We start from the raw sequence: 26643 nt of genomic DNA on the forward strand, positions 1-26643 counted from the left end.
TTGCTATGGCACATGAACAGTATTGTTCACCTACTAAAGGAATAACACACAACCTAATCAGATCCATATCCCTCACTTAAAACCCTTGGGTTTATATGTGTTTCATAATTCAGAATTTTCCAAATCTTATAAAAGGATGTTGTTCCAGAAAGCACCCTATAATCAAACACATGAATGTTTCTGCAATGAAATATGTATGAACTGTCACCCTAAATCAGGTCAGATTTTGCTGCAACAGAAGTGCAGCAAACTTACAAAAGTACTTTTTGTTTTTCAGAGCTTTCTGAACTTTGAAACTGTACATTAAAGGATTGTGCATATAGCCTACTTGTCCATAAAAAAGTTGGACCTGACAAATTAACAATAAAGATACCCAGTGAAGATTTTACATTGTTTTGTGCCCATATTAATTGTTGAAATTAAGGAGAACTCATTCAGTTAAATTTGTTCCTCTATGGTGTGTATTGAATATTCCTCAATGATGGAGAGAATCAATGGGAAAAAGTAGAGGATACTCTTAATGGCTTCTTTATCATAGTATTTCTAAGAGAGTATGGCATATCAAACATTGTTAAAATTATAGAGACAGAAGAATCACCAAAAATGTGATAGATAACTTAAAATATGATTTATTCATAATTTGACTAAATATTAGTCTCTCATAATCAAGCCTCTCTAGTCAGTGTAGTTGTATATATGCTTTTTTTTTTGGAAATACTAAACAAACAAAACCTATCAACTAAATGCATTTTACACAGAATGACTATTATTCCTGATAAGGAATTTGTTATGCTGTGTTTAGAATTATTGCTGTATTATACAGTGAGAAGTCACTTGGAAAGGCAAAGTGGACTTCTTCTTTTTCTTTTTTTGAGACAGAGTCTTTTCTTTCCCAGGTCGAGTGCATGGGTGATTCGGGTCATGCAATCTGCCTCGGTTTGCCTCCCAAGTAGCTGGGACTACAGGCGCCCGCCACCACGCCTGGCTAATTTTTTGTATTTTTTTTTTTTTTTAGTAGAGACGAGGTTTCACTGTGTTAGCCAGGATGGTCTTGATCTCCTGACCTTGTGATCTGCCTGCCTTGGCCTCCCAAAGTGCTGGGATTACAGGCGTGAGTCACCACGCCCAGCCATATATATGCTATTTTATTAATACCAGTTGATGCAGTAACTTAACAGACAAGGCTGAATTTGTTATTAAAAATTTATCCTAACTGGGAACTTTTTATATTTGAACATTTCTCCAAAACTTTATCTCTTTGTTGTTAAAGTTTTTTTCTAGAATCTGACAAGCCAGTTAAGTTTTATTTTTAGTGAAATGCAAAACCACATATTAGTTGGGTTAAGTAAAAAGAAAATGTCAAATGCCACACATGAAAGGTTTTTTTCAAAGAGAGATTTGTAATTTTTTTTTTTCTGGAAAAATGTCCTTTTGCTTCAGGCTCCAGCTAGATTTTGTTTGTTTTTTGTTTTGTTTTGTTGTTTGTTTTTTGGGGGTTTTTTTTGCTCTTGTTGCCCAGGCTGCAGTGCAATGGCGTGATCCCGGCTCACTGCAACCTTCCCCTCCCGGGTTGAAGCTATTCTCCTGCCTCAGCCTCCAGAGTAGCTGGGATTACAGGCATGCGCCACCACAGCTAATTCTGTATTTTTAGTAGAGACGGGGTTTCTCCGTTTTGGTCAGGCTGGTGACAAACTCCCGACCTCAGGTGATCTGCCCGCCTTGGCCTCCCAAAGTGCTGGGATTTACAGGCGTGAGCCACCGTGCCTGGCCCCCAGCTAGATTTTGAAGGATGGGCCACTAATGGAGAAAACAAAATATATACATAATTAAAATTGTTTTAGAGCCTCAGTTCTCATTGAAACCCAAATGAAAGCTGTTTTGACTCCTCCCCATAGCATCTTTCTTTACAATTTGGTGAATGTAATCACTATCTCAAGGGAAGTATTTAGCCTATTTGTCAATAAAAATTTTTACTGACATGCCCAAGAAAGATAAAAACAAATGTGTGTATCTTCATACTGCTAAAGTTAACTTTGAAATGTTAGTGTCTTCAACACTGTCAACTTCTTTATAGACTTTCAAAACTGTAAACACTGATTAGTAATTTCCAGACAATACAAAATATTATAAAAATATAATTTGAATCTTAAAAATTTATTCTATACATATAATTTTTTGTAGACCAGAGCGCAGGTTCTGTGACAAAAGAAAGTAATTTCGTTTTATTTATTTATTTATTTATTTGAGATGGAGTCTCGCTCTGTCGCCCAGGCTGGAGTGCAGTGGCCCCGTCTCAGCTCACTGCAAGCTCCGCCTCCCGGGTTCACGCCATTCTCCTGCCTCAGCCTCCCAAGTAGCTGGGACTACAGGCGCCTGCCACCACACCCAGCTAATTTTTTGTGTTTTTAGTAGAGACGGGGTTTCACCATATTAGCCAGGATGGTCTCGATCTCCTGACCTCATGATCCGCCTGCCTCTGCCTCCCGAAGTGCTGGGATTACAGGTGTGAGCCACCGCACCTGGCCTGGTTTAATTTTTTAAATCTGCTGTTACAGACAGTGCTGTAAATGAGCAGCCTTCTTCAAACGTATTTTTGTGTAGTTCTTTCGATAAATCTGTAAGATAAATTCCTCTGAAATGAACATTTTGAGGTCCAAAAAATGTGTGTTCTTTTAATTTTGATTAAAAATTGCTAAATTGTTATTTTAAAAAGTTATGTGAACAATGTTTGAGAACAATATCTAAGAGAATGCTTATTTCTGTAAGCATTCACTACTATTAAGTTGTTAGCCTTCCAGTGTGAAAGGTAAAAAATTATATTGTTTTAATATGCATTTATTTTTTTAGGAATAAGATTAAGCTTTTAACAATATTTTATTAGCAGTTTATTTTTCTTTTTATGTGAACTGCCTATTCCTGACTGTTCCCGTTTTTCTGTTGAAAAAAATTGTTTATAAATCAATTTTTATTGATTTATAAAAACTGAGTGGTAAATAAATTAGCTTTTTATTATATGCACTGTAAGTAGTTTTTCCTGTTTGCAATTTTGCATTTTTTTAACAGAGAAGTTTTATTTTTCTTTTACACTGTCAGAATTGTGTTAAATTGTGGTATTTTATGATAACAAACAGCTTGCCTTCTTTTGAGTTGCTTATTTGAGGTTATGATTATTATCATTTATGATTACCTAGAGAAAGCATTAGAACTATTTGTAAACTTAGCCATTGTGTTATTTTTTCCTTTTAAAAGAGTTATTTTTATTAATTAGAAGTCCAGTAGGTAATAGTTTTTATAACTTAATACTAACTCAGATTTGTTTATCTTAGCAAATAAGCTATCATAGTTCTTCAGTCATAAACCTTCTCTTCCAATGCAAATATCCTTCAAGGATAGAACAAACAGGATCAAAACACAGTGAGAGGTTTGAACCCTTAGATTCTAGATTGGGTTCATTTGGATGTGAGAGATTAAAGGAAAGCCTCTGAGATAGCCTTAACTGTATAAAGAACTCTGTTTCTTTTCATTCAAATATTGTAAATGCTTAATTATCAAAATTGTAGGGCCTTGACTTATGATGTTAGAAAAGAACAATAAAATAACATCTTCGTATACCACATGTCCCCTTAATTTATGTCTAGCTATGAAGAAGTAAAACTATAAAACCTGCATAATATATATATTTAGTATAAACTCTGTAGTGACACAGCCACATGTAGTTTTTGAGCCTAATTCTCTGTTAGGCTCATAAGATCCTAAAACCCTTGGAGAGTTCAGCAAAAAACAAATGAGAATAGGATGGAAAAAAAAAGGTTGCATTTTTTAACCTTTTAAATACCCTCTTGTTCACTTTAGTAGTTATATACAAGTGTTTATTGTAATCAAAAGAAATATTAATATCTTTTTGATTGGCCAATGAGAAAATGCTTTTTTCATCCATCATACATATTTTTACAGTATACTAAAGTAATACACATTCATTTTAGAAAAAGTTTAAAATATAGCTAAGCAACTTGGCATTTTTATAAAATGTTTTCATACAATACATATAATATTATGACCTGATTGTTTCACTTAGCATATTATGAAGAACTTTCTATGTTATTATATATAATCTTTTACATATGAAGAATAAACAATTTAAATGGCTTTAAGTCTATTATATGATTGTACTATAATTTAATCGTTATTTTCAAATACCACTGCAGTGAAAATACTTACAGCTAGATATTTGCACATATCTGTGCAAATGGAATTCTTGATTTAAAGAGTATTTAGAATTGTTAGAAAAAGTTTCTATCAATTAGAAAAACAAGTAGGCTATTTATAGAGATATCCTTGAGGAACTGTGTATTTTTAACTCCCTTGAAGTATATGGAAAAGAGAGAAATATAGTACTTTTATAGCAGAAAGATAACATTTCATCTTGCCCTCTAATTATAAAATATATTATCATAATATTCTCTAAGAGTGATCTGAGTTGCAAAAGCCGTAAAGATATATAGTAATAGCTAGAATTTAATTTGGATTTACTTAGGTACAAATACTGAGAAACTATTCAAAATTTCTATACTTTTTAAATATGCTTTTTTTTATAACTTTCAAAAACACTGGTACCTAGTAGAAAAGAATGATGTGAAGGTGAAAAAGGCAGTGTGTGTCCCATCAAAGAGCTTCACTGCTATAGTTTGCACAGACTGAGAGAGAAGGTTTGGACGGAAGTTAGTAACTTCCTTGAGAATAGTCAGTCATCCTCTGTTCTCAGTAAGCATGTCAAAATAGTGGACCAGAGTTTTTGACCGATTAATGTGAGTGATTTAAATCTTCAGGTATATGAACATAGCATCCAAAGTACTATGCCTATGGGAAGTTTTTGGCAAAAAGGTGACAAGTATGAATAACTCTTTCGACTTGTTTTTTACAGTTGGCAACACCTCTTCTTGCCATTTCATTGTAAGCATTAATAGAAAAAATGTCTTGTTAGCCTGACTACTTACTGGATGGAATTTAAAACATTTTATCACTTTTTGGAAAGATGTAGGATTTTAGTGGAAAATGTAGACTAGTGTAAGAAAAAAGCAACAAAATTGATTTTATTTTCATCTCCGTTACTGTTATTGCAAGATATAGAGAAAGACAGCTAATCAAAAAAATTGTGTCACGTATTTAGCACTACTGGTTGAATATATTAAAAGCATTTCATACCTCCTTTGCCCACGAGAAGTTTATATCACTGGTTTTGAGTTGTTTCCTAATATTGCTGCAGTAAACATACTTGTACCTAAATTTTTGGAGAGGGTTCAAGTGCCTGCAAATAGAATTATGTTAAAAAATATCTGGTATCTTGTAATTTGTGTATGTGTATGTATATATACAATGCTAGTAATAAATTAACGTAATTTTCTTTGTTCATTTATTATTTCATAGAGTAGGATGGCACTAAGTAACCTCTTAGTTGTTCAGTACAGGTAATACAGCGACAAGGAAGGCTTCAAGGAAATTTAACTTGGCCCTGTAGAATGGGTGGGATATGAATTAGCATAGGAGAAGGAAGAGAGGGTAATGCAGAGGAGAGAAGTAGCAGAGATGAAGCACAGGTACAGGAGTAAATATAATCTATGAGAGGAGCTGCAGAGAGCTCACCCTGGCAGGAGCAGAGGCTCCTGGAGCATGAGGTCAGATAAGCGAGACTCGTCTGAATTACTGAGAGCCTTCAAAAGTATGCAAAGACATTTAGATTTCCTGTGATAGGAAATAAGAAGCCACTGTAGAGTTTTTAAAGCAGCGGCGATTACTTGATGAAAATAGCATTTTAGGAACATCAATCTCTCACTTAGCATTGGAAGATTAATTAAATCAGGTTGGCGTTAGAGGTTAAGAGGACCAGCTAAGAAGCTGTCATGATAGTATAGTATTTTAAGATAGACAAACGATGTGCTGATGTAGGTTGGTAGCAGTGAGAATGGGAGGAAGAAATTCATATCAGAAACATTATCGACAAAATGTTATTTAATGACCAACTAGATGTGAAGGGTAAAGAATTCAGCATCTTAAGGTTCTCTGCATAAGAGATAGGAAAAACACAGTGCCATTAATAGAACGTCTTTATTTCAATACTAAGAACTAATTTCATTTTCTTTTGTGTAACCCTAACTTATAAACTTATGAGAAAAAATATTAAGTTGAGTTTGAGAAAAGTACGGCCAGATGGCAGATATAAAACTCATCAAAATTGGCTTCTAGAAACTGACAAAGAAAAGAAAGGAAGGGCTTGTAAGGATTCTTCTCTGAGAATAATAGAAATACCCATGAGAATTTCTTTGGAATGATAGCAATTTAGATTGTATAACCCCATTTCCCAAATAATTAAACTCTTTCCATGGAGTTTAGTGCTAAAAGTCAGAATGTCCAAAGTTATTCTGAATGATAAAGATTATTCATAAGAGCTGTATCTCAAGCCGTTCAAAGATAGGCCAGATGTCAAGGCTGCAGTTTGAGGTATCATCCTTCAGAAGGCAATAATATGTAACTCCTCTACTGGGCAAACAGCAGATCACTTTCTGAAGTGATGTCATTCAGATTGAGAATTATCAGAAGTAGCCTGATGTGTGAATATTTTAAAGTCCAGATATAAGCAGCTGGAGGCTGCATGTAGAAAGGATTTTTTTTTTTTTTTAAGACAGTGTCTCACTCCGTCACCTAGGCTGGAGTGCAGTGGCATGATCCTGGCTCACTGCAACCTCCACCTCCCGAGTTCAAGCAATTCTCCTACCTCAGCCCCCCGAATAGCTGATATTACAGGTGCCCGCCCCCGCGCCTGGCAAATTTTGTATTTTTAGTAGAGACGGGGTTTCACCATGTTGGCCAGGCTGGCCTCAAACTCCTGACCTCATGTGATCCACCCGCCTCAGCCCCACAAAGGGCTGGGATTACAGGCGTGAACCACCGCGCCCAGCCAGAAAGAATTTTACTAATTATTTTGTCTAAGAAGGCACATGATGAGGATGGACAATGAATAGTTGTTGTAAATCTTTGCTTATTTGCCTCTCTTTGTTCCTGCTAGACTGACCTCTGTGCAGTTCCTCTCATAGATTATATTCGCCCTTGTACCTGTGCTTCATCTGTGCTGCTTTTTTCCTCTACATTACCCTCTTTTCTTTCCTTTTTGCTTATTCATATCCCACCCATTCTACAGGACCAAGTTCAATTTCCTTGAAGCCTTCCTTCTCTCTGTATTACCTGTACTGAACAACTAAGAGGTTACTTATTACCATCCTACTCTATGAAATAATAAATGAACAAGAAAAAATATATTAATATATTACTAGCATGATATATATATATATATAAGCTAATAAGCAAATATTTACAGCAACTATTCATTCATATTATCTAGGTGATTTGCTCAAAATAGATATTTCTACCAAAGTTAGGTAACAAAACACATACCAGAAGAGGCAGATCACTGCATATCGCCCAAACCTAAACTGATCTAAGGAAAAATAATAAATTACAATTTTTACGTGTCATGTTTTGTAGAGTTTCTGAAAATCCTTGAGGATTTTATCAGGAGACACGTTTGCGGCTATTCTCTTAGCACACAGATGAGAATTGTTCTACTGATTAAGATGAAACAATAATTTTCATTGGCCTTACAGAGCTGGTGCTGTAGGTGACTATATGGTACATTGAGGGGAGAGAAAGGGACCTATATGCCTCCTCTGCTCTATAAGCTGTCATCTTGAGGGACAGAGAAGGTGGTGGGCCAGTCCTTGTGTCCTTTCCACCTCCCATGCCCGTACATTACCCATCTGTTCAAAAGGAGAGGAAGAGGCATTAAGGGATGGAGGGTGACTATATGTTACTTACCTATTTCTGAGTAAATTGACAAAGTGTCTTCCATAACTCTCTAAATCATAATCATTATAATTAAATGAGGCCTTAATTATTTGCTGCCAATTTCCAGATGTTTTCTAGAATATATAGATCTATATATATTGTTAACAGTACAAATACTGTAAGTCTGAAGGAAATCACATGAAAAGTCCATCTCTGTGATCACTCACACTAAATAAATTTGAACATAAGTGTAATTCACACTTAAGATCATTGTAACTCAGTCCCTGATATAGTTTACTAGTGTCCTGTCAGTTCGAAAGAGTTAATGTGTTCCTGTGTTACTAACTTACTACCAAAGAATAATCTAGGTACTGAGAATAAAGCCCGTTAATCCTTAATACTAACACTTTAACACATAAAAGAAAGATGTATGTGATTTAATTTCAAGTCATCTATGGTGCTTGAAAAGTATTAACTGTGAAGTGAATGGATATTAAAGAATGAAAATTACATTTGCAAGTGGCATATGAAAATCAGGAATCAGGAAAAAAAAATGAAAGTCAGTCTTACAGTCTGAGAATAGTCTCAAACCTGTCTCCTGGTAAAATCCTCAAGGATTTTCAGAAACTCTACGAAACACGACATGTGAAAATGGTAATTTGTTATTTTTCCTTAGATTAGTTTAGATGTGGGCAATATGCAGTATCTACCTCTTTTGGTATGTGTTTTGTTACTGAACTTTGGTAGGAATACCTATTTTGAGTAAATCACCTAGATAATATGAGTAGTTGCTGTAAATATTTGCTTATTAGCTTATGTATGTATATCATGCTAGTAACATATTAATATATGTTTTTTCTTGTTCATTTATTATTTCATAGAGTAGGATGGTTCTGAGTAACCTCTTAATTCTTCAGTCTTTCTCTGCATTCAGAATTCCTTGTCTATAAAATACAAAAAAGTGTATATGTTTGTACACTATTTTGTGATAAATGAAAATATAAGTATATGTGTTATAGGCTTTATAACATTTTCTATATTCTATGTTGTGATATACTAATTAAATAAAGTATAGTCTATGATGCTTATGCATCATAACAATTTCAGGGCAATCTGCCTTTTCATGGTTATATAACAACTAAATTTGATGTTTTAGAAAAATGAATCACTCTTATTTATGTAAAAAGATTAGGACTTTATACAATGTCTAAGCCCAATAACATGCAGTTTTAAACTGCCAGAAAGAAGCAGTGACTATCTGAAAGTCCAATAATACCATGAATGAAATTATACTTCAGATTTCTTTTTTTTAATTTTATTATTATTATACTTTAAGTTTTAGGGTACATGTGCACAACGTGCAGGTTTGTTACATATGTATACATGTGCCATGTTGGTGTGCTGCACCCATTAACTCATCATTTAGCATTCAGATTTCTATTTATTATATCGTTATCTTGAAACCAAAGATTGATTCCCCATAAGAAAAAGACTGTAAGGACAGTATAATTGAGCAGTTTTCAAAACAATATTTAAGAAGGAAACAACTTATCACTCTTAATTTTTAACAAAAGACACTCTAAAACCAGTGAAACTGTGATGTTTTAGATGAGACAGTGATGTAACCAACAAACTCCATGTCTGGCTAAAAGAAATCAAGATACTCTATAAGCCTTCATTTGTAACTTAAGCAAATGCTCATATGGGGAGTAGGAGTAAAACACAAACACCAGAATAAGGCAAAAAGAGGGACTTTCCCACTAATCTACATCCTTTTTAAAAAATACCACTGGGGTATCCCATTACAATTCTTAGAAATCAAATAATTTTAAAGGGGATCATTGAAATGGTTGACGTTGAATTTGTTTTTTCCTACATTCTGTCACATGCCTGCTTATTTTTGACTCCAATGCTTCTTCCATAGAAGATGCATAAGCAGTCCACATTCAAGGCAACTTCATTCCTTTGTTACGCGTCTTTTTTCTTCTGACAAATTATGAAATCAAAAGAAGAGCTGAGACCAGCCTGACCAACATGGTGAAACTCCATCTCTACTAAAAGTACAAAAAATTATCTGAGTATGATGGCACGTCCCTGTAATCTCAGCTACTTGGGAGGCTGAGGCAGGAGAAGGGCTTGAACCCAGGAGGTGGAGATTGCAGTGAGCCGAGATCATGCCACTGCACTCCATCCTGGCAAGACTCCAAAAAAAAAAGAAGAAGAAGAAGATCGGAAATACTGGATTTCCAGAAGGAGTGATTCATTGTTATCACATTAAATAAATTCCTCCTGATACACAAAGGCTAACCTTTACTTAGTTATTACTTAGGGTGAAATTTTATCTAACATATTTCTCACCAAGTCTCCCAAACTCCTTCGATTTAAAGTGAGAGAAATCTGTTCTTTTTAGATAACTGCTCTATCATTTAATGTTCTTCTGCAAAGGTTATTGACAAAATATATACTACAAATCTTCACATTAATTAATTGACTTTCTTTTATTCTGAAACCTACTTTTAGGAGGTCAGCAGCAAAATTTCAACCCATTACTTTAGAATAGAAAATGTAAATGTACTCCTTATTCCCAACATATGTGTATGATATTTATTCATAAGCAATATTCTATTGATTTTTCAGAGCCTGTTGGGCTAGTTACCAAATATACAGTGGTAAACACATTGTCCCTACCCTTATGGAGCCTCATGGGCTTGTTATTGGAATTGAGTTTTCTTGGGAATGTTACATATGATTTAAATATCCCCGATAGACAAAGTGAAAGAGCCCAATAAAATTGTAACTTAATCTTAATTTATTCTATTATCTCAATCACTTTCTAATGTTGTTAGGGGATTAAGCAAAATAACTCCATTATCTTCTGTTACGTACTTTCCTAATAGTATCATCTAATACACTTAGTGCTGCCATGGGCCAACTGGAATCCCGAGGACAATCTAGACATCTAACTTACAAAGCCTTAATTAAGCCTTGGGTAAAATTATACCAAAGGTAGTATTTTAAAACCCAAAACTTGAAATAAAATTACTTAGTGATACTATAAAGAAGGAAATATTGCTTTAATTATTCTCTATGTTCTCATTTTTAAAAGAAGTGAAACAAAAGTAAAGAAAACAGTTTCACATATTTTAATTTTTATATCCAACTTTTATGTTTATTATTCACCTAAGTAGGTATTAATTGATGATATGATTGATTGGTGAGCTTCATTTTTCAAGGTTACCTAAAAGATAGTAGTCAATGTTTAAAATATAGGTAATATTTTGGTGCCTTGTCTACTTTTGACATTAATGACATTGAAAAAGGAATGTCATATATCTAATCTAAGCACAGTTGAATATACACATATCAAGTTTTTTCTGTGTTCTACTTAATCTCAACAATAAATCCAAGTTTCTTGCTGAATTTCAAGGCGTGAAGTAACTTCTTAATGTTTATGTAAATCTAAAAGACAAGCTTAATGCAGCATGGTAAATAAAATGACCCAGGAATTGTGAGATCTGAGTACAGCTTATTCTCACTTTCTCACTGTTTTCCTATGTAACACACTCTCTCTTTCCCAGTATTTAAAACCTTTCAGCCACTTGAAAAAGGTATAACGTGAAACTCTCTATATTATAACTTGCTATGGATGAAAACTCCTTTTATAATCCATCCCTACAAAGAATTTTGTAAAAAGACTTCATGTGATGTATATCTACAGTAGAAACACCTAAAAGGCTGTGTAGAAGAAGTGTTTAGAAGGTGCTATTCACAAAATAATTACCTAAGAAATATGCATAAATGAATGAATGACAGTGCTTTGTATAATTACATATCTTAGGAGCTAAATTAATTTATCTACATTATTTCTTTGTATCCTTTATTCCAGTAATTCTTTATCTTTTTTCAATTTCTTTTTCCTTTCCTTTATTGTCCCTTTCTTTTCTTTTGGAGACAGGGTCTTGCTCTGTTACCAAGGCTGGAGTGCAGTGAGTGGCACAGTCTCAGCTTACTGTAGCCTCAATCTCCTGGGCTCAAGCAATCCTCCAACCTCAGCCTTCCTAGCATCTGGGACCACAGGCATGCACCACCATACCTGGCTAATAACTTTTTACATAGCGAAATAGTTTGGGGGGAAGGGCTGAATTAGATTTGATTAATTTTGAAGTTCTAGTAGAAATCAACAACCTAATTCATACTTGATTAGTAATGAGGCTTTAAAGCTAAATATTATTGGCTGTATCTCCGAAGTTTTTCTTGCTTTTCTCCCTTTTTTAAAATACATGTATATCCAGCCAATGATACCAGTTGACAATAAGAGGGACATGTAAGGGACAATCTTATATGCAGGCAGAGATGATAGTCACATCCCAGGAGTCGTTTAAGAGAAAAATGTGAATCCCAAAATACATCTATTTTGATATCCCTCAATTGATACCTGAAATTTCTCCATCAGATATTCCCATATTTGAGTTAAAGCTTTGTACTGTAATAAATTGTGGATATGCCTTTTTGTGAATCACATAACATCATCATAAAGTTCAGGGCAAGTGCTAAGCATCATTAGGAGGAGAATATGAGGATACTTAGATTCCTGATGGGAAATGAGTGAAGTATCATTCGGGTAAATTTCTGCTAAGCATTGAGTTTTTGTTTTGAGTTTTTTCTCACTCTCTCTAGAATTCTCTATTACTATTGGAATTCCATTTTAATTATTATTACCAAATTATTTTAGACTTTGCTCTTTCAGAAATAAAGACAAACTTTCCACTTTCACAGTTCTGTCCCATGACTAGCCCAAACAATTGTTACTTTGACTATTTGATATCAGGTGTAAAAAAGAAAAAAATGTGGCCCAAAATCATTTTAAGAACCATAATAATTTTCTAAGCTTCATTTCCTGAGTATCCCCTTGTGTTTGGGATAGTGGGGGTTGGTAGTGGAAACAATGTGTACATAAGTATTGAATTGGGAGTCATCATTTTTAGGTCAAAAACTAGACTGATAATGCAATCAATGCTTTTGCTGAAAGTTGGCTTTTTTACTGAAATGTATTTAAACAAAACCTAGGTATCTACTCTGCTTAAACTTACGTAAAGCTCTAAATTTAGCAACATTTTAGTCAAATCTCATGACTGTCACAAGATATTGGAGATACCTGAACACAGTGGATCAAATAGGTAGTAAGAGGGCCTTTTAAAATGCATTCTTTGGTTTCTACTTAATCTCAAAGATCTTGATACGAAGATTAACAAAGAGAAGAATGCTTGATTCTAATTATGATATCCATGTAAACTGTCAATGACACCTTAGCTAGGCTAAGATTTTTAACACTATCCTTTGTCAAGGAAGACACTTACATGTATGATATAAGTCATAGGTGATAGTTACTTTGGCTTTCTACATCCCTGCTAGTGTCAATTTTTTTTGCATTTTCTCTAGTATAATTATAGCTGAAATCTCACTTTATTATTGTTGTAATGTCCAATTCTGGGTAAGTAAATTATGCCCACAGCCAAATCAATCACAACACATTATTAAATTTGAGTTTTCTATTAATAAGATTACAAACGTTTTAGTCTCAAAATTGTGTAAAACAAGATCAATTTTTAAGTTCCTATCCATTTAATAGTGAACCTGTTCAATAAAAAATACATTTTTAATAAGGCAAAATACATGATACCAAACACAGCATTGTTAGGTTGGTAGTATTTTGGAATTCACGATTTGGCTTTGATAAAAGTGACTCATGGACTCTTCAGTATAGCTTTCCAGTGAATATATATTGAATGTTGAAAGACCACTCATTTAAATTAAATGTAAAACTAAAGTAAATGCTCTATGCTGTGAGCCATACAAGGCATAATATTAACTTCAACAAGAAATGGTCTGCAAACACACCATATTTGCCAAGTATCATCACAGTCTAGAAACTTCTGCTTCTGTGTCACAGATCATGAAATTAGGTTATTAGGCTTTTTTGGATATCTGTAAAAGCCCTAATTAAGCCCTTTAATACTCTAATTGAAATAGATATAAGTGCTTCTGGATGATACCCTGTAGCTGGTCCAGATTCTTTAGTTGCAGACTGACCTAATAACTCAGTGATCTACTCACTAAAGACTTAGTATGCTCTGACAGCCAAACCAGTCCTAGTTGCCATATCATGAGCCTTGCAGGTCTAGCTACATTTCAGGAATCAACCTCTATAGCTAGTAGGTAAGGAAGAATAATGAACTTTAATATGTCTTGATTTCAGGAGTCATTTCACAAACTGTCTCAAAATAACTTTCTGGAAAAGATCAAGAAATGATTGTACAGTTCTGAGAATTTATAGCTAATTGAAAAAGAATACATATTATATTCTGTAAAATTGCCTGTAAGAGCTTTTCTCTATACTTTATCTTTGGTTCTTTCCCAGTCAACATTTTCCTGAAGACCTAAGTTAAAAACAAAAAGAGTAGACTTCTCAAAAGAACAAAAAAAAAGTGATAGCAAATTCAGGATGCCAAAAGATACGAATTTCTGGGGAAAATGAGCTATATTTACTAAGATGAAATCTGACAGGGATAAATGTAAAAATCTTAAATTTAGGCTCAACACTGTAGTGGGATAAAAAATGACCACAAATTTTTTTCAGCTGCTCGTGCTCCACCCTTTGAATCTGGGCTGGCTGCGATTCACTTTAACCAACAAATGAAAGCAAGGGATGTTGTACAACTTCTGAACAAGGTCTCAGGAGGCCTCACTGATTCTGGCATTGCCCTCTTGCTGACTTGTGCTCACCATGTAAATGAATCCGGGCCAGCTTACTTGAGAGTGAGATCGCACATCAAGAGGGAGTCCTAGCCAGAAGGCAGGACCAACTGTTAGCACATGCCACCCAGCCCCAGTGGACTACAGCTGCTTGAGTGATTCCAGGCAAGGCTTATAGAACTGCCCAGCTGACGCGATGGCTCACGCCTGTAATCCCAGCACTTTGGGAGGCTGAGGCAGGCGGATCACAAGGTCAGGAGATCGAGACTATCCTGGCTAACATGGTGAAACCCCGTCTCTACTAAAAATACAAAAAATTAGCCGGGCGTGGTGGCGGGCGCCTGTAGTCCCAGCTAGTCAGGAGGCTGAGGCAGGAGAATGGCGTGAACCCGGGTGGCAGAGCTAGCAGTGAGCCGAGATCGCGCCACTGCACTGCAGCCTGGGTGACAGAGCGAGACTCCATCTCAAAAAAAAAAGAGAACTGCCCAGCTGAGCCAAGCCCAAATTGACATGATTAAATAAAATAGAGTTGTTTTAAGCTACTGACTTTTGGGTGATTTATTCTGATATGGAAATATTAATTGTAGATGTCAAAAAAAGAGAAGTTTGCCTTCTTTTGCTGGCAAAGCAGGCCCAGGTAGTAGTGGGTGAGCCTTTTGCCCCAACACTCAGTCTAAGCCCATAGTGAAACATGGCAGCATTAAGATAGAGGGAGATATAAGTTCCATTTCCCTTTGTAATGACCATACTGGATTGTTGTTTAGGACTCTATGTTTTTAAAGACACTGGACATGCAGAGAGAGTAACCAATAATGGTGAGCAATTTATTAACCTATACAAAGCCCTTCGAGGACTGGAAGTGTTAGCCTCAAAAAAAGTAAAACACAGTAAAGATACAACAATTTTCTTAACTTTTTGACAACACCTCATAAAGGAAATCAAGTAGGGTAATGATTTAAAGGGTAGGTGTAGACAGATAGGTAGAAGAGCCAAGGAGGCTAACTCTCTATGAAAATAAGGAATAATTCTCTGACTATATAGTGATTATTCAGCTCCCCATTTGATGTGATTTGGCTGTGTCCCCACCCAAATCTCATCTTGAATTGTAGTTCTCATAATCCCCATGTCTCATGGGAGGGACCAGATGGAGATAATTGAATCATGGGAGCAGTTTCCCCCTTCCTGTTCTCATGATAGTGACTTAGTTCTCATGAGATCAGATGGTTTTAGAGGGGGCTTTTCCGCCTTTTGCTTTACACTTCTCCTTGCTGCTGCCATGTGAAGAAGGACATGTTTGCTTCCTGTTCCCTCATGATTGTAAGTTTCCTGAGGCCTCCCCAGCCAGGCTGAACTGTGAATCATTTCAACCTTCTCCTTTTATAAATTACCCAGTCTTGGGCAGCCCTTTATAGCAGTGTGAGAACAGACTAATACACCATTCTTACCACTTTCTAACAGTTCTTGTTTTCACTTTCTGTATGACTTTTCAACCCATTTTCCCATCTACTTCTACCTTCACCTTTTCACTTACGAATTCATTCTTGTCTTTTTCAGATACGAAGTCTTTCTACTTTTCTCTTCTCAATTTCATTTTTTTATATTCCCTGATGTCTTACATGTACTTTTGTGAGCATATTTGTGTGTGTTCATATTTATATGGTAGTGTCTGTATATATTCATAAATATGTCTGCGTATGTACCCTTTCATATGTATCTGTGTGCATTATAGTCTGTATATGTATCTTTTGGTTGTGGCTAAAACTGAGCAAGAAGTTCATTTCATTAGTTACAGCTTCTGCATGGAGGAATGTGTAAGCCCGATCAATTGCCTGTCCTCTTCCTTATATTTCTATGCTTCCTCCCCTCCCCATCTTTCCATCCTTCTCCTTTTGTCCTTACACCTCAGCTCCTTTTAATCTGTCTTCATGAACCTTCTTTCCATTGTTTCTACTTGTGTCTATCCACAACTTCTGCACTGAATGTGTCACACTCACATTTTACCTGAAACTTGAATTTACCAAGGACACTTGTTTCCCAGTAGCCCACCAGACACTAGCCTTTCTCCCTTACTCCATATAATAGGAAAGAAAGCTCTGGTTCCCTTTTAGTACTTTCATACCTTCTGCATCCATGTAAAACCCCTTCTTTGAGGTTTACATCATCCATCTCTATCATTCTCTATCCCTCTTGTTCGGTAATTGCTTCTGATCTCCTGATCAATGCCATTTATTTAATATGAGTTTCAGGCATCTCATTCAGTGTCTTCCTGTCTACTCCAGCTTCTGCATTCATGCTGACAAACTTCAATATCTATGTCAATAACCTGCATTATTCATTTGCCTCCTGAATGTTAATGACCTTTACCTTTTCACTTCAGCTGCTCACTCTGGATCTTCTTGTCACTCAGAACTTTTCTGCATCTGAAATCCTAAGGTCAAAGTTGCCTCTCTGACAGGAATCACAGTCTTATTCCAACTCCTCTTGCTTTTTAGCCTCAACACAAATCAAGATATCCAGTCCCTTGCTCCCTCCGTTCTCCCCGTAGAGTAACACCCCTTTGTTGACTTACTTTCTTCTCTCCTCAGTCTGAAGCCTGGGTTTAATCACTTTTTCCCTAAGACACTCAGTTTCCTTGTGTCCTCGTCTTTTTCACCCTACTGCCCTGTAAGTCATAAACTCTGAGTTACTTCTATAACTTGCTTTCCCCAAATCTACCCCCAAAGTATAGCGCTGATGGGGGAAAAAATTATACCACTATGATGGTTTATGTCTTCTACAAGACTGTAGTGTCTAGCTTTAGCTAGATCATCAATACCACCTAAAAATCCTTTTTCATATCCCTGGTCACCTCCCTTTCTTTTCCTATTAAACCCTCACTATTCTTTTTCAGCCTTTTTCCTCACTCTATGCCTTCAGCAGAGATCTTACGTTTCTATTCCATGAGGAAAATTGAATCTAGCAGGTATGAGATCTATCATTTCCTTCCTCCACACCTGCAGAATTATCCACAGATATATTCTTTCCACCTCCTTTCTTTTAATCTGCAAGAAAAGTTAACCAGTCGTAGTTTGAAGGATAATCCTACAAGTTATGCTTATGATCCATTCCTCAGAGTCCCATTTGAAAAAGCATTTCCTTTCTCCCTTATCCCTTAACATGTTTCCATAGACTCCTTTCCCATGGTCTATCAACACATTCACATGTTTTCCATTTCTTACAAGACTTCTTCAGCCATACATCCCCTTGTAACTACAATTCTAACCAAGCTCTTATAAAGCAGCCTATACTTAGTTTTCACTTTTTCACATTCCATTCATGCTTTGTCTCACTTTTATCATACCATTACAATTGCACTCAAAAAAGGTTATCACTTCCTGCCAAATCAAATGGACACTTCACTTTGATCTTGTTTAAGCACCTACTTAACTCTGATGATCACTCCCTTCTTGGAGTTCTCGTCTCTGGATTCTGTGACTGTCCTACTCTTGGTTCATCTTTTACTTCTTTGACCATTCTTTCTCAAATTATTTTTAAAATTTCTTTTCTTTATATATTTGTTGTCATTTTGGTTCTATCCTCTTCCTCCCTCTCTTCTCCTTTATTTCTTCTCTCTCTAAACATTTCCATCCACTCCTCTGGCTTCAGTTGCAACCAAAAGTAAAATGTAGTATGGCCTACCTGTCTAGCCCCATTTCCTGCCATCTTTCACCTCTTATTTTGTTGTTCTGAGCAACTATACTACTGGCAGTACTTGAAACACATCAAGCTTTTTATACCTGTGTGTTATTTCCTCTGCCTGGAATGCACATCCATGCCCTGTCTCCATTCCCACCTTTCTTGAGGTAACTCTTTCCTTCTCATCCTTCAACACTTAGGCATCATCAGGAAGCCTTTACAGACCTTTCCTCTCCTTCCGTACCCAAGGTAGGTTCTGTTAATGCCTGTGTTTATGTTATAATATTTATCAATAACTTACTGGAGTTATCCATATAAAGATCTGCTTTCCCACCTTACTGCTTCTTATGAGTAAGGACTATGTCCTGTTCTTTGAATAATCAAAGCCCAGCACAATGCCTGGCACATAGGAATTACCCAACAAATACTTGTTGATTGAACTGAAATAGACCTAATATTCTCTCTTTAACACAGACCCTTATATCCAAGTGTCTGCTTAACATCCCTATTTTTATGTCCTACTGATACCGCAAAGGTATAAGACTTAACTTACACACATATTTCCCCCACGCACATACCCATACACGTACTCCCCAGCAAAAATCTACTGTTCTTCCTCTCCATTATCTTGATTAGGGCATCACTATCTACATAGCCACCAAAACCAGAATCCTGGGAGTCAGCCATCTTGCCCAACCCACCTCACCTCATTCTATCCTCAGAGGTCATGAAGTCCTTTGGATCCCATATCCTAAATATCTTTCAAATGCATCTCCTTTCCATCTGCAATGGTACAGCTCTAATTCAGGCCTTCGGCTCTCACTGGGATTATTTTTTATTTTTATTTTTAGTTATTTTATTTTTTTTTAGACAGAGTCTTGGTCTGTTGCCCAGGCAGGAGAGGAATGGTGTGATCTCAGTTCACTGAAACCTCTGCCTCCCAGGTTCAAGCAATTCTTGTGTCTCAGCCTCCCAAGTAGCTGGGATTACAGGCATGTGCCACCACACCTGGCTAATTTTTTTATTTTTAGTAGAGACAGGGTCTCACCATGTTGGCCAGGCTGGTCTCGAACTCCTGGCCTCAAGTGATCTGCCCGTCTTAGCCTCCCAAAGTGATGGGACTACAGGCGTGAGCCACCTTGCCTGGCCTGACATATTTTTTAATTGTGGTAAAATGTCATAACATAAATTTATCATCTTAACCATTTTTACGTGTATAGTTTAATGGCAGTAAGTACATCCACACCATTGTTCTCACTAGGATATTTTTTAAATAAAAGACTATGTGGTCTTCTGACCTACAAGTCAACCTGCCTTCATCCCATCTCTGCATTCTTGGCAATATGAACTTTCTAAAATGCAGATGATGTTACTAGATGAGTTAAAACCCTTTCCTTGTGTTCCCCTGTCTACATCAGTGGATTCATCACAAAGTTTTCACAGGTTCAAATTGAAGTAAAGAAAAAAATGCAATATACCAAGTTTTTCTTAAATATTTTAGCTGAAAGGTTGAGTGAGTGAATGGATGGCAACATTAATCAAGATAAGAAATACTGAAACATGCATAAGAAGTAAAATAGTTTTGTTTTAAATATACTGAGTATCATAGGCCAATGGTATAAGCAAGAGGAGATTTCTTAAAGGCAGTTGGATAAGTGAGTCTAAAACTCAGAAGAGAATTTTGAGAAAGGGGTCTAGATTTGGAAGTCATGAGCATTTAAGTGTCATCAAGGGAGCAAAATGAAAAGAAAAGATGATAAAATACATCAACATTAAAAATACCAACAAAACGGCCGGGCGCGGTGGCTCACGCTTGTAATCCCAGCACTTTGGGAGGCCGAGGCGGGCGGATCATGAGGTCAGGAGATCGAGACCACGGTGAAACCCCGTCTCTACTAAAAATACAAAAAAAAAAATTAGCCAGGCGTAGTGGCGGGCGCCTGTAGTCCCAGCTACTCGGAGAGGCCCAGGCAGGAGAATGGCATGAACCTGGGAGGCAGAGCTTGCAGTGAGCTGAGATTGCGCCACTGCACTCCAGCCTGGGCGACAGAGCAAGACTCCGTCTCAAAAAAAAAAAAAAAATACCAACAAAACAACAACCATAGTGATAAAAGAAACAAAAATCATATTTAAAGTCTTCTTATCCTTCTGATTGAAAGAGGGCAAGATCTTTAATACTAATGGCAAACCCTAGGTGCTGCATTTTTAGTGACTTTTCTCTTCCTCCTCACAACCTTGTATAAGGGTTTACTTGTCTGTTCTTCAGTTTCTTCATATTTAAAATGGAGAAATCCTAATCCTAGCTCTAGCCCTTTTCCTGTTTCATGAAGCTGTTGGGAAGATATCACTGAGTAATATTTAAAGAAGTTGGAGACCATTTTAGTGAGCTACATAATTTTTTAAGGACATTATTGATTTGGACAGTAAGAATAGCCTGCAGGCAAATCCTGCAAGGTGCTTCAACAGACACACATGTCTACCTTCCTGTTGGCACAGCCCATGTTTGGCAGGTGTATTCCATTCCTTACAGGAAGGAATAGGTGCTTCATTGTGTTACAGAAGTCAGTAAGCTTTCACAAAACTAAGTAATCGACATTTTTTCTCATTTCTGAGATCAGATTTTCATAAATCATTCGACCTGGATAAATTGAGAATGTAGTTGATCTGGTAATTGTTGAAATACAATGAGGACATTGCAAAACATGATATTTAACTATTTCCTCCTAATCTCTTACCTTAGCAAGATATAAGAGTTCTAAATGGAAAGATGTCCTAATGTAGAAAATGGAAACAAAGGTAAGATGAGCCTGTCTGTAAAGGGGAAGCCAGAAGAAGCACAACACAGATTCATCTCAGTAATCTGGGATTCCACTCATTCTGAATCTGTAGTAACAGTAATAATAACTGGACAAAATAGAGCTGACTTTTATATTGTGAAGAAGGTTTTATCACTAGTTAGTAGTATAAATTATATTATGGAGAAGGGATACATTTAGCCAGTTTGCAAGTAATATTTTCTGGCTTTTAACAATATATGCAAAGAAACGCTACTAATATCTTATAGTGATTTCTGCTGGGAGCTATTTAATGGTTATTTCAAGTTACTATCAGATTTTAACAATAAACTTAAAATTTCATAGTGTAGTTCTGTAATTCATACTCACATTTTTCTTTCCCCTCATTCCACAACTCAAGTTAATTAAACATTGCCTTAAAGGATTCATGTAGTCCTATGAGTCATAATATTCAGAGAGTATAAGTTAGCACTAGTTTTTAACCACTAGGGAAGGTTCAAGTATTGCAGACTAATCTGAGAATACAGTGAATTTTCTAATGACTCTTCTAGTTCAGGTATTTGTACCACTAGACTGTTTTAGTGGATATACAACATTTATGTATAGTTTGCATTTTAGAAAAGTTTGTAGTAATAAACTGAGACAAGATTTGCCTTTTTACTCTAAGATCATTACTGTGTTCTTAAAGCAAAGTTTTTTGATGCACTGAATAATTTTGTTTTATTTTCCTGTTTTTTGTTAACAGAATTCTTGATAGATACAAAATCATCCAATAAACTTCAGCTAGTTTTCAGCATTATATGCAGTTGATTTGTCCATTCCTCAGTGAAACTTCCAAATCGTCTAAACCAGCTTGTATGACACTAAGAATACCCTCATTCCTTTAGTGTCCAGCTCTGTGCTGTATTTATTTGCAGAGGACCCTCATGCATGGATCCATATAAATGAGGCAAACTGTGAAGCAGACTAGACTGTGCCGCTTACCAGTCTTTGAGAGAGGAAGACTGTGTATACGAAAACTGCTAGGCATGATATTTACTTATAAGGAAGATTTCTGTGTGTATAACATCAAGCAAGATTTTTGGTTGAGGTTTTATGCTTTCAGTAAAGAAAATAAAAGAAGAAAACCAATTAATGGTCTGATTCTATCATCTTTTGTCAAGCAAAACTCTTACTGATCCACATGAATGTGACCTCCCGCTCATAGAGTAGTCTAAGAACACTGCAGAATGGACTTCTGAACTTTTGACTCTCTTTTCAATTTAATTGACTGGTTTTTAATCAACTAAAAAAATCATTTTCTTTGACTAAAAATTCTATGTAGGTAATTTCTAGTGTATCTATGCTACTCAGAAATAGAAACTTGTTTTTTTTAATTAGAACAAAAAGTCTGGTTTTATTAGTATCAAATCATTGTGTATGTTTAAATTATTTCCATGCTACTATCACTTTAAATTTTTCCCACCTAACCACATAATTTCTGGCTTTATTTTTATCAGCTGATTCTATGAAAAGATGGGAATTTAGTACATAGAAGTTACACAGTATACCAACCAATGAATCACTTATCTAACTAAGTAACAGGTGAAACATTGCTGGATTTGTGTTTTGAAGTATGTGCTTTTCTTAGGTAAAAATCAGTTTATTCTACATTTAATATGTGCTCCTGTCATTGCATAGTAAGTGATTCATTCACAACCTTAATGCAAGTGGCTAAATGTATTGAAATAAGTGTCTTATAAACTTTGTGTGGCATCTGATGCTGACATAATTCAAGGATCTGGGTTAAAGTTTGTGTCGTTGCTGGTTTTTTTTAACCTCAAATACTTGGCACTCTGTAGCAGTGTCTCTCACAGTAATGCTTTGTTTCTTAACATGACTGTGAGGACTGCTTGGTCACAGGCAAATACTGTCCTTTATCAGCCAGGACATTCTTGACAATAATTGCCCTTTTTTTTCCCCTTCTCACCCCCATCCCAACCCCAACTTAGGTTGGAAAGGCTGGTGGATGTACTGAGGAAGAAGGTTGGAACCGGGACCATGAGGACAGTGATCTGATTGAAAAAAAACGACAGTCTGGGGAAGCGATCACATCTGGTGACCAGGCTGCTTCATTCAACACTGTGTAAACACTAAAGCCTTAACTTAGCAAACAGTTGTTAGAAGTGGGACACTCCAACCACATTCCAAGCTGAGATAAAATCAAATCACAAATGTTTAACCACTTTGCTGCTGACTTGAGTTATCTATCCAAATATATTAACTATAGACTTTTACCGATGGGTTGCTATAAGGTTACAGCTTATTTTGTAACTATTTTATATCTCAATATCTTTAATATAAATCTTTTTACTGAGAGATCATTATAGAAACATGTTAAAGTTGGTTAGGATCATATCTTCACATATGGCCCTTTCTGAATCAAAGTGCAGCAAAGTAAATATTGTCTAAGCTTTAATCCACTGTGTTAGGTCAAAACTTCAAATGCATGCATTTTTCAATATAGGGTATATTCCTTAACTGATGAGAGAGGCTTAAACATGAGTGTGTAGTCTTCCTTCAATGCATGTATATAATCTTTGTTAATATTAAAAGATATTAAATATAGGTGCCAAGAGTTAAATGTATAATTTGTTTAATAAGAGATGGATATATAAAACTTACATTCATCAAGGCATGATTTTTGTTTCACTGCAAATAATGCAAACTGTTTTCAATAAAAAGAGGAGACTGTTAATGTGTACGTATAAATTCACATTGTCAGTATTTTTTAATGTTGAGTGAATAATTATCTAAATTCTACTTAAGCTATAAGTCTCTGTCATTTTTGCTTGAAAATTAGCATGCCTCTGTCTTAAAAGAGACCATCAAACCTATTAAGTATTCGTATTATCTTTTTTTAATTGCGATTTGATTTTTATTGTGGAGTAGGAGGATCTAATATATAATATACAATTATAATGTAGAAATCTAAGAATTTAGAAAAACGTAAACTTGCCATTTGGTTAAGGTTACCTGCTTTTTATTTTATTTCAGAAATAAGATAGTTGCAGCATAGCAGTCATACGAAGTTATGAAGAGAACTGAGATTTTTATGTAATTAGTTATAGGCAAAATACTTTCATATTTTTAGATTAGACAGATGAAAGACCAAGAGGAAATGACTGTGCCTGGAACAGGATGAAATAGACAAGTAGAGATTTAAATAACGAAAATTTTGTAGGCAAGTAAAATTTTTTCTAAGTCTATACATTTTTAATTCATCTTTAAGATTGAGCTAAATTATCTACCATTGCCTATTTACAGGATAAGTACATTCAGGACAATTTATTGTACCATTCTTTCATATACTGTAGCAGATTATCCATTTCAGTTTTTTTTTACTCCACAGGAAAATGTAAGCTACTTTGTCATCGGTGACAAAAGAGTCATAGTGCTAACAAACTCTATTTCTTCCTTATTAAATCTGTATCCATTAAAGTAACTTTTTTAACTATGAGAATTAGAAAATAAGAGACAACAGGGGTTAAAAATAAACTGATTTAATTTGCTCTATAGTCCTAAAGAGAATTATATCCTCTCATAGACCAATGACTCAATAATAGAGAAATATGTAATGATTTGGCCATGCATGGAGTCCTGTCTCTGGGCTGTATTTGAAACGTGTAACAGCTCCCTATGTGAAGAAACAGCATCTTTAAAGTCATCTGGGAGGTGCAGGTAAGTAAAGAGAAACAATTTTTGTCACAAAGAAGTCCATTCCTGATCTCACTTAAAATAAATCACAAGTAAATTTGGATTTTCAGTTTAATCTTCAAAACAGATGAACTTTTCTTGAGTTATTTTGTCTGAGTTTTTAGAATACACAAAATATAGTATAAAGACATTTCACAATTTCCAAACAAATCTTTCTACACTTAAATGATCAAATTGGAAAAACCAATTCCTATAATTAATATGCAGAACTTTTATAGAATATGATATTATAAAGTTAAATTTGCAAAATAATTCTAACATCCACTATTGTTCAGTATAGGTAATGTCCCAAAAATATCACATCCTCTTGAAAATGAATTGTCTACAAAATTTCAGATGCAAAGTATTACAGCCAAATATTATCTTAATTTCTTACACTTAAAAGTGTCCATCGATGGTGTGTCAGCTGGTCTTTCTACATTTTTTCTGTGTGAAGGAATAGCCTTGCCTACTGAAGATAGGCTCTCTGTATATTCAACAATAATGCAACTTTAGAAGTATTCCACACTGCTGAGAAATGTTGCTTTGAGTTTGCTTTACACATCATCAACTCTAAATCCTATAGTAACATGAGAATTCACTTCTTCTTGTAAAAATAAGTAATTTACAGGAAAGGCAAAATGCTAATAGTAACATTTGTAGCACTTGATGATTTACAAAGTCCTTTCACATCTGTTTTTCTTTTCATTTGATCTTATCAACAATCATAATAATAATAAATTATATATATAACCCATATAATAATGATGGTGATGATAATTTTAATATTACTGTCATTATAACTATTATTATATTCATTCTACAGATGAGGAAACAGACTCAGTAAGCCTTGGAATTTGCCAAGGACTGGCTAGGACCTAGAACTAAGATCTTATAACCACACTCCATGCAACTATGAGTCTCTAAATCTCTCTCTAAGAAAAAAATTTCAAAGTAAAGATTTTACTCTTGCAATTTCTGTTGTGATAGTATCATTTCTTTCACATACTACATACGAATTCCCTAATAGTTAAAAGATTGTACACATTTTTTTCATTGAAGTACAATAATGTGAACTGCATGTGTAAACAGCATCACATTATTACCACCTCTCTATGGTATTATAGTGGCAGTATGCTTTGCCTCAGCCTTCACTAATTAGGAATATTGTGACAACTCATTGCTAATAAAACATAACATGAGTCTCTTTGTACTATTTTTAATTGGCCTGATGCTAAAACCTATCAGCTAACATGGTAGTCTAAACTTCAAGGCTTGCTCTATCTCCTAGAGCAATTTAGAGCTAAAACCAGTAATAAGCAAAGTTATTGGTTATAAGCAAGGTATAAGCAGTTAAAGCAAAGTTATTAATTATTAATATATGAGAATTTAAAATTTTATAAATAAGTTAGAAATTATTAATGTATTTTAAATATGGAGTAAAATATTTTGCTTATTTTTTTCAATGATAAAGTTGATCCTTTGTATATTTCCCTATTCAAATAAATTCAGTCATCTTCTTATCAGGTCGCTTATTTATATAATTAGTTTATTTTATTAAAAAGCTAGAATATTAAAGATTTATACTTTTAATATTGTATATAGTTTCATAGAAAAACATTTTATATGTACTGTTCTTAAAGATCACAATTATTTTTAAAGTTTCTATTTTCAAATACTTGTGATTAATAAGGCATTCCATGATGAAATAGCCATGGCTTATACATTTTTGTCTTTTCACATATGATGTGTTTGGAACCCAAATTTTTTACTGATTTTATTGTGTTGTTGGTAACTAGTATTTACAGCTAACCTATCTATTCATATTATACATATATATATATATATA

General features: G+C 35.0%; 1 protein-coding gene across 3 annotated transcripts in view; it reads left to right on the top strand.

Moving 5' to 3' along the window:
* The window catches only part of MIPOL1 (mirror-image polydactyly 1), a 372872-nt gene extending 349206 nt beyond the window's left edge, over positions 1–23666 (top strand). For all 3 annotated transcript variants that reach the window (XM_032180229.2, XM_058429762.1, XM_058429759.1), the window contains one exon: positions 23051–23666. In XM_032180229.2, coding sequence (XP_032036120.1) covers positions 23051–23117 — 67 coding nt within the window. In that variant the 3' untranslated portion in view covers positions 23118–23666. The remainder of the gene's footprint in view (positions 1–23050) is intronic.
* The last annotated feature ends 2977 nt before the right edge of the window (positions 23667–26643 follow it).

Source organism: Hylobates moloch, unplaced genomic scaffold, assembly GCF_009828535.3.
Source record: "Hylobates moloch isolate HMO894 unplaced genomic scaffold, HMol_V3 SCAFFOLD_16, whole genome shotgun sequence".
Taxonomy (NCBI): domain Eukaryota; kingdom Metazoa; phylum Chordata; class Mammalia; order Primates; family Hylobatidae; genus Hylobates; species Hylobates moloch.